The sequence below is a fragment of the Sinohyriopsis cumingii genome, chromosome 8 (assembly GCF_028554795.1).
Source record: "Sinohyriopsis cumingii isolate HCF-2022 chromosome 8, ASM2855479v2, whole genome shotgun sequence".
NCBI classification, from domain to species: Eukaryota; Metazoa; Mollusca; class Bivalvia; order Unionida; family Unionidae; genus Sinohyriopsis; species Sinohyriopsis cumingii.
In genome coordinates, this window is record NC_142968.1 from 43,911,508 (window position 1) to 43,924,022 (window position 12,515).

At 35.1% G+C, this 12,515-nt stretch overlaps 1 protein-coding gene across 1 annotated transcript in view; it reads right to left on the minus strand.

Annotated features, from left to right (window-relative positions):
- The window catches only part of LOC149793389 (fibrocystin-L-like), a 151,923-nt gene that overhangs the window by 47,844 nt on the left and 91,564 nt on the right, over positions 1 to 12,515 (minus strand). Inside the window, exons 29-36 of the mRNA XM_089968992.1 lie at positions 11,920 to 12,088; positions 11,357 to 11,516; positions 9,798 to 9,957; positions 7,680 to 7,762; positions 6,630 to 6,759; positions 3,234 to 3,602; positions 1,320 to 2,794; positions 603 to 768 (exon numbers count right to left, since the gene is read on the minus strand). Of these exons, the coding sequence (XP_089825118.1) occupies positions 603 to 768; positions 1,320 to 2,794; positions 3,234 to 3,602; positions 6,630 to 6,759; positions 7,680 to 7,762; positions 9,798 to 9,957; positions 11,357 to 11,516; positions 11,920 to 12,088 (2,712 nt within the window). The remainder of the gene's footprint in view (positions 1 to 602; positions 769 to 1,319; positions 2,795 to 3,233; positions 3,603 to 6,629; positions 6,760 to 7,679; positions 7,763 to 9,797; positions 9,958 to 11,356; positions 11,517 to 11,919; positions 12,089 to 12,515) is intronic.

The window sequence follows — 12,515 nt, forward strand, 5'->3', positions numbered from 1 at the left end:
GTTATGAGATGATGTACATAAATTATATTAATATAGAAAAGGGTAATTTACACAATAGTTGTCATATTTGTTTATTCGCATGTTAAAAATTGGATCAATACAAATCCTCCTGATCTGAAGCAGAAACTTCTGACCCAATTTTGGAAATCTGCCAACCTACTTTTCAGTCACAAGTAAGCAAAGACCAACATTTAACCTTTCATTATGAACTGACTCTTAGGTTGGGTTCAATCTGATGTTTTACAGCAAAACAACAGTCTAGAAGATTATTTCAGTTAATGTAAATGTAACTGTAGTAATTTGCATTTCTTAAGGTCGCCTCAGAGTATCTGACCCTGGCTGATCCAATGGTAGGATTCAAACCACATATTTCTGGTCCTGGGGGTTCCCAAGTCTTGTATACTAAACCCTAAGCCACTGCATTCCTGGAACAAAACTATTATCTCTTGTATGTAATTATGTTGTAGAAGGTAACAATGCCAGTTGGAAATTAAAAAGAGAAATACATTAGTATTATACACAAAAGGTAAAAATATCTGATTTATGAATAAGACATACTGATGTCAAATTAACATTCAAGTTTGATGGCACATGATATTTACCAACTATTCTAACCAGATTGTTGACATTGTCCCATTCCCACTCTCCTGAAGTAGCATTGGCAGGAATCAGACCTCCAATTGTTGGTTGGATGTAGTTTGAACCATCAATGCTTAATCTGTCTGGAAACTGGGCCATTTGTAGCTCAAATACAACATAATCCGAGGGCTAAGGAAAGATAAAGGATTCAGAAGTTCATAAAAACATAAGAACATTGATCAAATTCGTATTATCATCTGCTAATACAAGTAAAACAATGGTCCCAACATAATGCAATGTCTCACTTGCGACTAGTCCCACTGCATGATGTACCCTAATATTAACATCATTGTAATAATAACACGTGTCTGGCAAGAAAAACTTTTTTTTTTACTATGGTACACAATTTTCTTTGAGTTGTATAATTAATTTACAATGAATTCCAACAATTCATTAGCAGCTGAAATGTATTACTGCATAATTTCATTTTAACTATGAACCCTGCATTAACCTTTACAAAGACAATTTATTTAAGCTACATTTGCCCACATTCAAATTTTGAGCACTATCAGGAGTTGGAAATGATCAATAAGTAAAATAACTCAATAATGTTGCACCTGTATTGCTCCAGTTTGGTCAAATGAATGGTAATTTTTAAACATATGCAATTTATTCCAATCATCCAAATGGAAAAGTAGCTCTTTATGTTAAGCCCTGAAACAAACACCAAAAATGTTTACCTCAAACTGAAAGAAAACTGCTGAGAAACTGATATTCCTGATCTTCACTGCATTCTCAAATGCCATTCTGTATGTCTCTCCATCAATCACAGTCCCAACCCACATTCTCCAATTATCTGGTATGGCACTTGTTCCATAGCTGTTGCTGAGCAACATCTTTTTTCCTTGCATGGGGATGATGTTATTCATAGCAAGGCGATGGAAGCGTATTGAAGCATTACATATACTGGCATTAACTCCCTCACTGAAACCAGCAAATCCTGGAGAGCAGAATGAAGTTGGTAGTGTACCAGTTGTTGGTGTGATTTTGCTCCCAGCAGATGTTTCTGTCAAAGTTCCATCTTCATCGATCAGCACACCTTCATGTTCCCATTCAAATCTAGCTTTTCTGGGTGTGTTGATGAACTGGATGCCCTTGAAGTGATAATTGTAACCCCCACAATATAATGAACATGTACCTTGAACACGAGTGAAAGCAATAGCCACAAAACCAGGATTAATGTAGTTGACAAAGCAAACATTCTTCACCAAGAATCCATTACCATATGGCAAAACTATACCAGTTGAGGGACCTTGAGACGAATCCAGACGGGTGGTAGATCCTACAATCAGAGTGTTACTAACCATAGCCCCTTCATTTGGATACTGTGGAACATTGTCGACCCTCTTCCCTTCATAACCAGCCTTATCATTATTCACAAATATACAATTGCTAAAAGTCAATGCACCTCCATTAACAACTTCTGCACCCTTCATATTATTCCATGAAGTTAATGCCTCAAAATTGACTTGTTGTGGTTCACCACATGTACAAGAACCACCAGCAGCTGGATGGTATTCCTGGTACATCCACAGACCATACCAGCCACAGGAGTGAGCAGAGTTGTTGTAAAAACGTCCAAGTGGAACATTGCGAGGACAAATATTGGGATCAAAGGAGGGTCCATCAGGGTGTTCATGCATTCGGTACCAATATCCAAAGTGTGTACCACCAGCAACAGCATTATGCTGAATTGTATTATTGGGGTTTGTAACCCAGAATGAGGCAGGTGTGATGTCATCATTCAACAGACTGGTACTAGAGCGTACAAATAAAGCTAAGTTGTATTGGAATGTATTTCCAGTCTCTATACCATCTTCTAAGAAGAAGGCTCCTCCACTGATGTTGTATACTACAGTCTGCTCAACAAGAGTGTTGTGGACTCCATGTAAATTTACAGCGCGATTGAAGGTGTGATGGATCGCACAGCCGCGTATATATGAGCTGGACATGTCACCGTTCAAACGAAAGTATATTGGGTATCTGTCTAGTCTGAATTCCTGTCCAGCAAATGTCACCTCAACATTCTCTATCCTGGCGATAGCAAGGTTTTTGTTCCTCTCAGGTGCATGAATTAAAATGTGACCTCCAAACCCACTACTGCCAATCTCCTCTCCAAATCGACCCTGGAAGCAAGTCTGAGTGGCAAATTCCCCTGAAATGAAGAGAGATAATGATCACCATGGAATATGTCAAGACTAAAGTTTCTGAGTATCAGAATATCCAACAGTTTGTAATGATTTCTGGACACTTGCTGCATAATCACCTAAATTAAAATTTTGAAAGGGTATTTATAGGCATACCCTTTACTCAAGCCTGATCAAAATATGTAACAAATAAATAAATTAAAAAATGACATTTTTTAAAAGCACTCTTTCCATCTACACATAAAAATTCCACAATGTTAAAGAATTTTGAATCTGAGTTTTAAATAGTGCAGAAGAAGATAGACTTACTTATGTCCATGTGAGCAAAGATGGCCAATGTAATACTACCCACCACTATTTTTTATCATAAAAACAGACCATCAAATAAGAACCAAAAATATTACCACTGGAAGCAGGTTTCTTCAATGCCTGAAGTCATTCACTAACCTGTATCAAACCCTGCAGGACATGCTTCTATGTTGCCATTCCAAGCTGGGTCAGAGTTGCCACGCACAACCACATTGTGTGTTAACAAACCAACCTCTGCTCTGAACTCCACCTGTGTTCCATCAAATGTCTCTATCACACCAAGATGTTCAAACTTTAGTGGTGACTCTAGAGTTATGTTCCGTTTGTCAGCTGATATTGCAGCAATTCTGTTTTCCTCAGTCTGACTCTGGCTCTGGTAACCACCAGTGGAAGCTATTACAATTTCATCTCCCACATTCCACTCCACAGGATGAGTCAGCATGATGATGGTTTCCCCTATGACAGCCGTAGTCTGAAGTCTGGTCCATGTTAGAGGAATGTGCTTGCCTGGAAAATGTAACAGCTAAAATGAATGGGGGATCAATAATCAAAAACAAGTAATCTTTAAAGATATAGTTTTAAAAGGCAGCACTTTTGCCTATTATGTAAGTGATGACTTTGTAACTATTAATATTAACTATTCCATGTACTTATTTGCTCACACAATAATTACTATCTTTTTTAAAAGTATGTAAAATAATGAACAACAAATTAATTATTATTTTCGATAAGTGATCCTGTATGAAACAATAAAAGATCTGACAATGAGGAGAACTCCACAATATCAACATCATTGTTAAAATTAAAATCAAGTGTATCCAATGTAGTTGTGTACTGTAATGGATAAATTTAAAAAAAACTATGACACAGTTATCCCATTATCAAAACTTTATTCTCATACCTCATGATCCAAAAATATGTTATGCCTCAATCAGAGTAAGATTAGAAGAAGAAGGAGAGAGAGAGAGGGGGAAAGAGATTTCTGCCCATCTTCATGCCATTTTGGTCATGGTACCTTACCCTGAATAGCTCTGTTTAGAAGAAGAAAAAAACATTTAAATGGAAATTTAAAGATATAAATCCCATGAAGGATCATATCTGCTATAAAACTAAGTTCATGTATGCCATAACATGATGTGTTATATGAATAATGAAGTTTTGAATTCCCATAACCCCGTACACAGTCGTGTTTCATAACACATAATTTTCAGTAATCTTAAGATAACTTTTGGGGAGTTGATACATCAAATTGCAGCAATGGAATGTTGTGTGGTGCTGGTAGGTTAATTGACCTTAACTTCTGTTTCAAGAAGCTCACTGGTAAAAACATTTTTGCAACAGCCTTGATGTCAAAGACAATGCCACAGTGCAACAGTAAGTTTTTAAAGATTTGCTGTCACCCCAGCTCTTTGCAACATTCAAGATGGTGATTTAGTTAGTTTCACGACAAACTGACCGTACAGATGTTAAGCTGCAGGTCCATTATAATACAAGCACATGGTCAACACACCTGCCCCCTGGGCTGCCTTTTCCATCTGGGGTGTAACTCTCATGCTCTCATTTTGTATGTGCCGCCCAGAGCAATGGAGTATATGGTCATCTGAGCTCCTCATATCAAGGGCTAGAAATCGTCATCTAACTCAGGCATCTATGCATCTTTGATAGAGTAGAATACCATTACCTTCAGGGCCAGGCTCCCATTGCTTGTGCTGAGCCTGTTCCTGGGCATAAATCTGGTTTAGTATGACCTAAATTGTCAATGACACCTTGTTGATGAGCTGTTCTAGAGTTTAACATTATTTTGCAGCACAAGACTATACATGGTGGCCAATATAAAATGGTGGAGGAAGAAGCCTGGAAAACCCAGGGAAGAACCACCGACCCACGAAAAGCTACTGGCAGGCTTCCCCACGTACCCATGCTAGCAGAACCTTGGACTTGAACCCACGCAGACAGAGGCTCAAAAAAACAGTAACACAAGAAAGAGTGAAAACATTAAGTTTTGACAAATTTAACAAATAATTTGTTTCCATGGAAAAAATACTGTAAAAATTTAAAAAAATAAGGACTTAACAGTATTAAGAATCAAATCCAAAAGTAATTCAAGAATAATCCACAAATCAAATTTTAGAAGTCCTAATAATGAAATGTTCTAATGAATTCAAGTTCAAGTCCCAATGAAGAATCCAAGATGGAAGGCTATGACGTATACTGTATCCTTTGTGGTATTGGAATGTCTTCATTTCTGTGGCATTCACAAACAATAATCTGGTGTTTGACTTAATGAAATGTCTTTGTCAAAAAATTCTGTATCAGCACTCATATTTGTCCAAGTAAAAAGAATTAATGCTTTTGAATTCAAATAAACATTAAAATGTAATTCCATAACTGATCAAAAACAAACAAACATCTTGACATAAAGTGTTTTAAGCCCAAACTGAGAAAAATCTCTACAAACCAAGAGTATACAGTAACTAATGAAATGCAAAACAAATTTCCAGATGAGTGTAAACTTTCCAGAATCTTTGAGAAGTATTTACATCTAAAAGCACATAGCCCTAGTATGACCTTGCCAAAATCCAATCATTTTACTCTAAGAATAAGATAAAAATAAAAAGTTGTTTACTTCTCTCACTGAATTTCTAAATTAAGGTTGGAAACTAGGTCAGCTTAAGGTGTTTACAACTGAAGAGTCAAGGTCAAACTATTTTCTGAACAAATATGAGTTCTTAGTAAACAAAACTACATTATTTTGACATGTAATGAAATTAAAACAAAAAGATTTAAAACTTACAAATAATTAAATTAAATCAAATATAAATGAAATCAAATATACATAACAGTGCTGTATTATGAAAATGGCAATTTTGTTTTGAAAATTGGTGACAAATATTCAGGTTGGCAATTTATATTGCAACAAATTTATTACTGTCAGCGCCATCCCTGGATTCATCTATCAACTGTGTGCTTCCAGTATTCTAATAGTCACACATATACAGTCTAGTCTTGTTTATTTGGAATTTGTTTATTAATTACTTTCATTCTATGCCATAAATGGAATAATTTCTTGAAAGTTACTGGATCCATATATTGGACAATCATCTTTATGTTACATTGTTGACTGTTCAAAATAGTTCAGGTTTAAGGATGATGTTATGGAACCCTGAATTGTGAAATTAAAATTACATGGATTACATTATTCAAAAAAAGTCATGCCTAAGAATGGTGCTTTGTAACTCTGATGTATTGGCTGGTCTGTCTGGTCTGACCCAGCAAAAGTTACATGGTTTAGAGTGGTTAAAATGATTCATATCTAAGCACTGAAACTAAAGTTGAAACTGGTCAGGCCAAGCAAAAGCCACATGTTATACAGAGTTCAAAATGTGTAATATCTAGAGATTCATTTAAATACTGCGAGCAAAATTTAAGAAAATCGAAACAGTTCTGTGATAAACATATTAGGCTGTTACCAAGCAAAGTTAGAGCACGTCTAATTCTCAAACTTTCGACCTGCTGAAAGGGCCTGATATTTACCATGAAGATCCAAGACTCCTTCCCTAAGTGCCAACACCTTGGTTCCATAGATAGGCAGTTCTCGGTCTCTGCAGTGTCCATACAAAGTAATGAGGGCTTTCACTGGGTGCCGCTCAGTCTCTGTGCCAGCCTGGGAAAGGATGTAATAAATGCTAATGCAATTCCTACCACATGTGTAAACTGTAGCATTTTAATCTTATTCAACAAATTCATTTGCTTCAATGCCTGTAAATCAGGTTCACAATGATGGTGTTTGGTGTTGCACAGCATAACAGTACTAGTAGGTTATTTTTTTTATTGCTGAGGCAGCCATAGTAATATACTATGCCAAAGGACATATTATGGAATCTAACATGGACTGGGCTGATCTGATGGCAGGATTTGATGCCCCACCTTTTTATTTTAGGTTGTAAGCCAGAGATGCTAACCTCTGACCCACTATTGCTCCTGTGTCCATTATTAGTCTTTTATGACAGGCAGGAGGGCACATCAGATCTGCTCTACATCCTGAACCTGAACAGGGAACCTTAAAAATCAAAGGATAAATAAATGTTTCACATATAAATTCCAACTAAGAGATAAACCAGTAAACTATTCCTTCATCCAATTATGTCATTTGTTGTCAGATTATTGACATTCGTAGTAAATATTTTATATGAAAATTTACATAGCAATAGCATAAAAAAGTATACATATTTTAAAATAATACAGGAACAAAGAGAGTAACACAGTATGAAAGACAGTAAAAGATATAATCAAGGTATAACTGAAGAAGACAAAGATGACCAAGCTTATTCCATATCCAGTTGCTACTAATATGTTACAAGTTACAAGAGCAACAAGCCAATCAAGGCTATAAATGTTGTCTCCTTTTGCATCTACCAGAACTGTAATCAATCCCAAGGGAGGATTGTCTATCTAAACTGAGATAAAAAAGGATTTTATCTGTTTCAGTATCAGTGAATAAATGAAGACTTGGCAAAGAACACTGACCAAAAACACCAAACCACTGAAATTAAATAAAAAGGTTAATGTAACATTTTTACTGACCTGCAGGAGTCCACCATCAGTAATGAGAATTATTTTAGACTTCAGTTCTATGTCTCTCTCATTATCAAAGATCAGCTGGCCTCCTGAAGTAATGATAAACAAGATTACCACAAACAGCACATAATATACCTTCACTATGTTTAATAATTCCCTTTATATGTAATATAAGTTTGTGCACAGAAAAAGCATTTTTCTTCAGCAACAGTTACCTTGATCTTTGGAATTTTCTGCCCCAAATCAACCAGATTCTGCCTTACTCCAAATAGGTGAAAGCCTTCCACAAAGTCTGGCCCAAGTTTGCGATGCTGAACTAAAGCCACTGTATGCAGACCAATTTTCCTTCCACAAAGTCTGGCCCAAGTTTGCAATGCTGAAATAATGCCACTGTGTGGAGACCAATTTTCTTCATTTTGTCAGTTACCTTGACCATTGATGTTTTTACCTCAAAATCAATACACTTCTTCCTTCTTACCCCAAGCATAAGCCATCTATAAAATCTAGTTTATGTGATGTAGAACTAATATTATTATACAATTTTATTCTTTCAGTCACAGTAACTATAACTTCTGACCTTTTGACCCTAAAATCAATAGGTCTTTTCCATGCCATATTAGTGCAAGTTATGAACAATATTTGGTGACTGCAAATAGTGCAAAACTCAAATTACAAGGAAACTGTTTTTCTTCTCTCAGAAATGTCATGCAGAACTAATATTTTTGTACAAAAACAATTTGTATTCTTACAAGACCATGATATTTTACCTTTTGAACGAAAATTGGTACACCACATGCAAGCCATCCAAAAAGTTTGAAAATTGTAGATTGAGAACTAAAGTTAAGTGCAGAAACAAAAATTCAAGAGATAGCTGGACAGACAGATGGGCATCAAAATATAAAATGCTCTGCCCCATGGCAGGCTTATACGAAGTTTTGATGATAACTGATAAATCACACCATATTGTGATACGAATGTAAGGCTATCAAACGAGAGGAAAAAGTCAACCTCTGAAAAGACTAAGTTAAAGAGCATGATGACTAATAATTAATGTTGGAAATAAATAGAGTGTAAAATGTAGCAATCGGGAAAAAATCCAGACATAGATTAGGATAGCAGCAAAATCACTGTCATTCAAACTATAATGAATACATGTATAGCTATGGCTTTATTAATATGAACTTAAAAGAAAATGAAGGTTTGAGCCCATTATCAGGCTTGGAAATTTGTAGGGTGCTGGTTCAGAGAACTTCAAATGCTAATTTTAATAGTTGGCCTCAACTGAAGCATGTGATGACTGTTGACATAACTGTTTGGCACATCAATGTAAATGTATTAAAATAAGCTTATTTTATTTTTATAATTACTCTAAAACTTGCATTAACCAAACCTTCATCTTTTGTAATCAGCTTCAATTAATTCTGCAGTAAATTAGTTTAAGGATATCAATGTCTACTGACAACCTGTACATTTGGAATTTTGAAGCAGGCTGTCCCTGTGGCTACTGAAGTCTGACAGGGACTTGGACCACTCATATCACATGCAATTTTCTGAAAGTACAGTTAAACATTAATTCTTCCAACTCTATGGTAGATGTGAATTCCAAATTGACAATTGGCTCTTCAGACAATGAATAAGAAAATGTATATGAAAATTAGTAACTCATTAAAACAGCATTAAGGATAAGACATGGGGTGAGTGGGTGGGTGGGAAATAATATAAGGCTTTCCCACCAACCCACTCAGCCCAGGTCTTATCCTTAATACTGTTTTAATGGGTTACTAATTTTCATAGAAGATAGTATTGGTAAAAATTACATATCAAACAAATGAATGAACAAAGACTTTGGGAATGGTGATCCATCTTCGAAAGGAGTAAGACCAACTTCCCTAAACCAGACATTTAGGTACTGATAAAGCTGACATTAGTCTGCAAGTAAATGAATTTATAATTCACAGTTTATGAAGAAAGAAGGAAGTTCTATCTTGTCTAATTGGAAACAGAATACTAAGCAAATCTGAAAACAAGCATAAATACTTACAAAATAATTAAGGTAAATTAAAAATATATTTTTTAAACATGATGACAACTACATTCACTCTTCCCTGGAGAGAAGAAAATTACCTTGTATTAGCAACATACTCAACACAGGAGTATCAGTGTCTAAAAGAATGATCTGTCCTTTAGGAATGATGACCATCTCTCCATCAGCAGGGAGGGGACCACCACCCCAGGAGTAGGGAGAAGACCAGCGATCCACATAGTAAAATGTCTGTGACTCATCCTGGCATTAAAAATACATGTATACTGAAACTTGACATTTATTTTCCCGAAACCTGCTTAGTGACATTTCTTCAATGAATTTAACAGAAATGTCTTTATACTGGTAAATTTATATTTATGAGTCAACTGGCTATATTGTAAGTCTACATGGATATATGCAAAGAGGTTCTTGAAGATTTCTCCTTATATAGTGAAACCTGTCTTAAGCATGTATACTGAAACTTGAAATTTGTTTTTCTGAAATACATTTGGTGATATTGTTTCAATGAATTTAATGGAAATGTCTTCATACTGGTAAATTCTGATTTAGAAGTCTATTGGCTATATTTTAAGTCAACATGGACACATGTATAGAGGCTCTTTAAAATGTCTCCTTATATAGTGAAACCTGTCTTAAGCAGCCTCTTAGAAAATCAGCCTTTCAATACAGGCAACTGCCTAATAGAGGTTGATTCCTACAGTATTTTATGTGCAAGACCTTGAAAGGTTATCTGCTTAATACATGTGATTCTTTAATACAGTTGACCTGTACAACACATTTGGCCATATAATCGGTCTCCTGAGAAAAAACAATTTTTGCCATTGACTGTCCTGTATAGACATTTCACTGTTCAAATATGAGATCACAGAATACAAGAAGAATCAAGTATAATTTTATCTCATTATCCACAATAGGTCAATCATCTGTTATTTATTTAATGAACAGACCACATGTCAAGAATAAGAATCAGTGTCCTGACAAACTATCTTTAAAACAAATGAATTGGGTAAATAAAGAAATTTTTGTAGTGACGATAATCTTTGTAGTGATGATAATCTTTGTAGTGACGATAATCTTTGTAGTGACGATAATCTTTGTAGTGACGATAATCTTTGTAGTAGTGACGATAATCTTTGTAGTGACGATAATCTTTGTAGTGACGATAATCTTTGTAGTGACGATAATCTTTGTGCAGCTAAGCTAGAGTAGTATATAAATACTTGTAGCCAATGCACATGGAAGCTTCCCTTCCGCAACTCCAGCATTGCACAATATAAAGGAATGCAAATTATGTCTCCATTTATGCCCAAAGATTGAGACATTATGTGAGAGAAATATATTGTTTCCATTAAACTTTCTAACTTTAAGATAGATAATAACATACTTTGTTATCTTTTTTTTTTTTTACTGAAATCACAAAACAGATACAAATTTTGCCAGACAGTGTGTAACTTTAAATTATAAATAAACACCAATTTCTAGCCATCAAAAGACATCTAAGATAAAAAAAAATTCTTGTTTATAATATGGAAAACACTAAGTCTCCCATGATTAATAGTAAATCTCAAAACAACTGGTCTTTTTTCCTTCTTGAAAAATTCATTATCATTACCATTTGTCTGAATAAACAATAATTTACCTGTTGTTTTGCAATACCATTTCCTGAAACCTCAACTCTGACTTTGGTTTTGATAGATCCAGAGTGTATACTAGTTACACAGACTATTACAGTGTCTGTCACAGATGATACAGTACAGGTGCTGCCATCTATTGTAACACTAACTGCTCCAGCTGTGGTGCTGTTAGTGAAAGTGCAAGAATAAATTACATTGAACAGACAAATGAAATTTGGACAAGTGCAGAGAAAAAATATATCAGCCTGAGTACATTCACAAAAATTTTAAAAGTAGTTTGAATTCTATTTTGGGAACGAAAGGATTATACTATTCAATTCTATACAATTATCCTATGTTAAGTCATACATGTATATTTGAAATAGTAACCTTTCTTAATGTAGTTTAGTGCTCTCATGAAACAGTATGACTAATTTGTGAATACATGTATAAACAAGAAAAATGCAATGTTTTTATCTTTATTCTGGTTGCAACTTAACTGTTCAAGATTTTGTCCTTTTTTCTTACATTTGTCAAAATTTGGTAATGATAAATTATTGAATAATTCCTAGTAAGAATCTATACTAACCCAAATCCAGAGCCACTGATTGTGACAGTGGTGCCACCCGCTGTACCACCACGAGCAGGACTGACTGTTATTATTGACGGTGTAAGGCTTGTATCATATGTATAGCCATTGCTCAGTGTGACAACCAGATTGCCGGCAGATGCTACCACATTACAGGACTGTGTTCCACCTACATGGAATCAAAGAAAACAACACTCTTCAGATGGATGATGCATGATGGTCACAAGTCTTAAAACTCCATGTGCTAGATATGTCATTTAACATCAATATAACAAATTGTTTAGAATATCCACTGAGATTATAATTCCTTGAATGCTCATGATATTTCAGGAGTTCCAAACAGAGCCTTGTGTGGTTAATTGATGTAGAAGTCATTGTGTCTGCATCAAAGTGATGAGGAGCAATGCAAACATTTTAACCAACCATGAAGGCACATTTTTTCTGTAATTTCAGTATTGGTAGTCATATTTATTGACACATCAGCAAAATTTGTATCAAAATGAATGTTCAATGGCTGGATTTTCTTGTTAAATTTGATTATTGAGTGGTTTAACAGATGAAGTCTAAATACTTGAATACTACTTACACCATCTCAA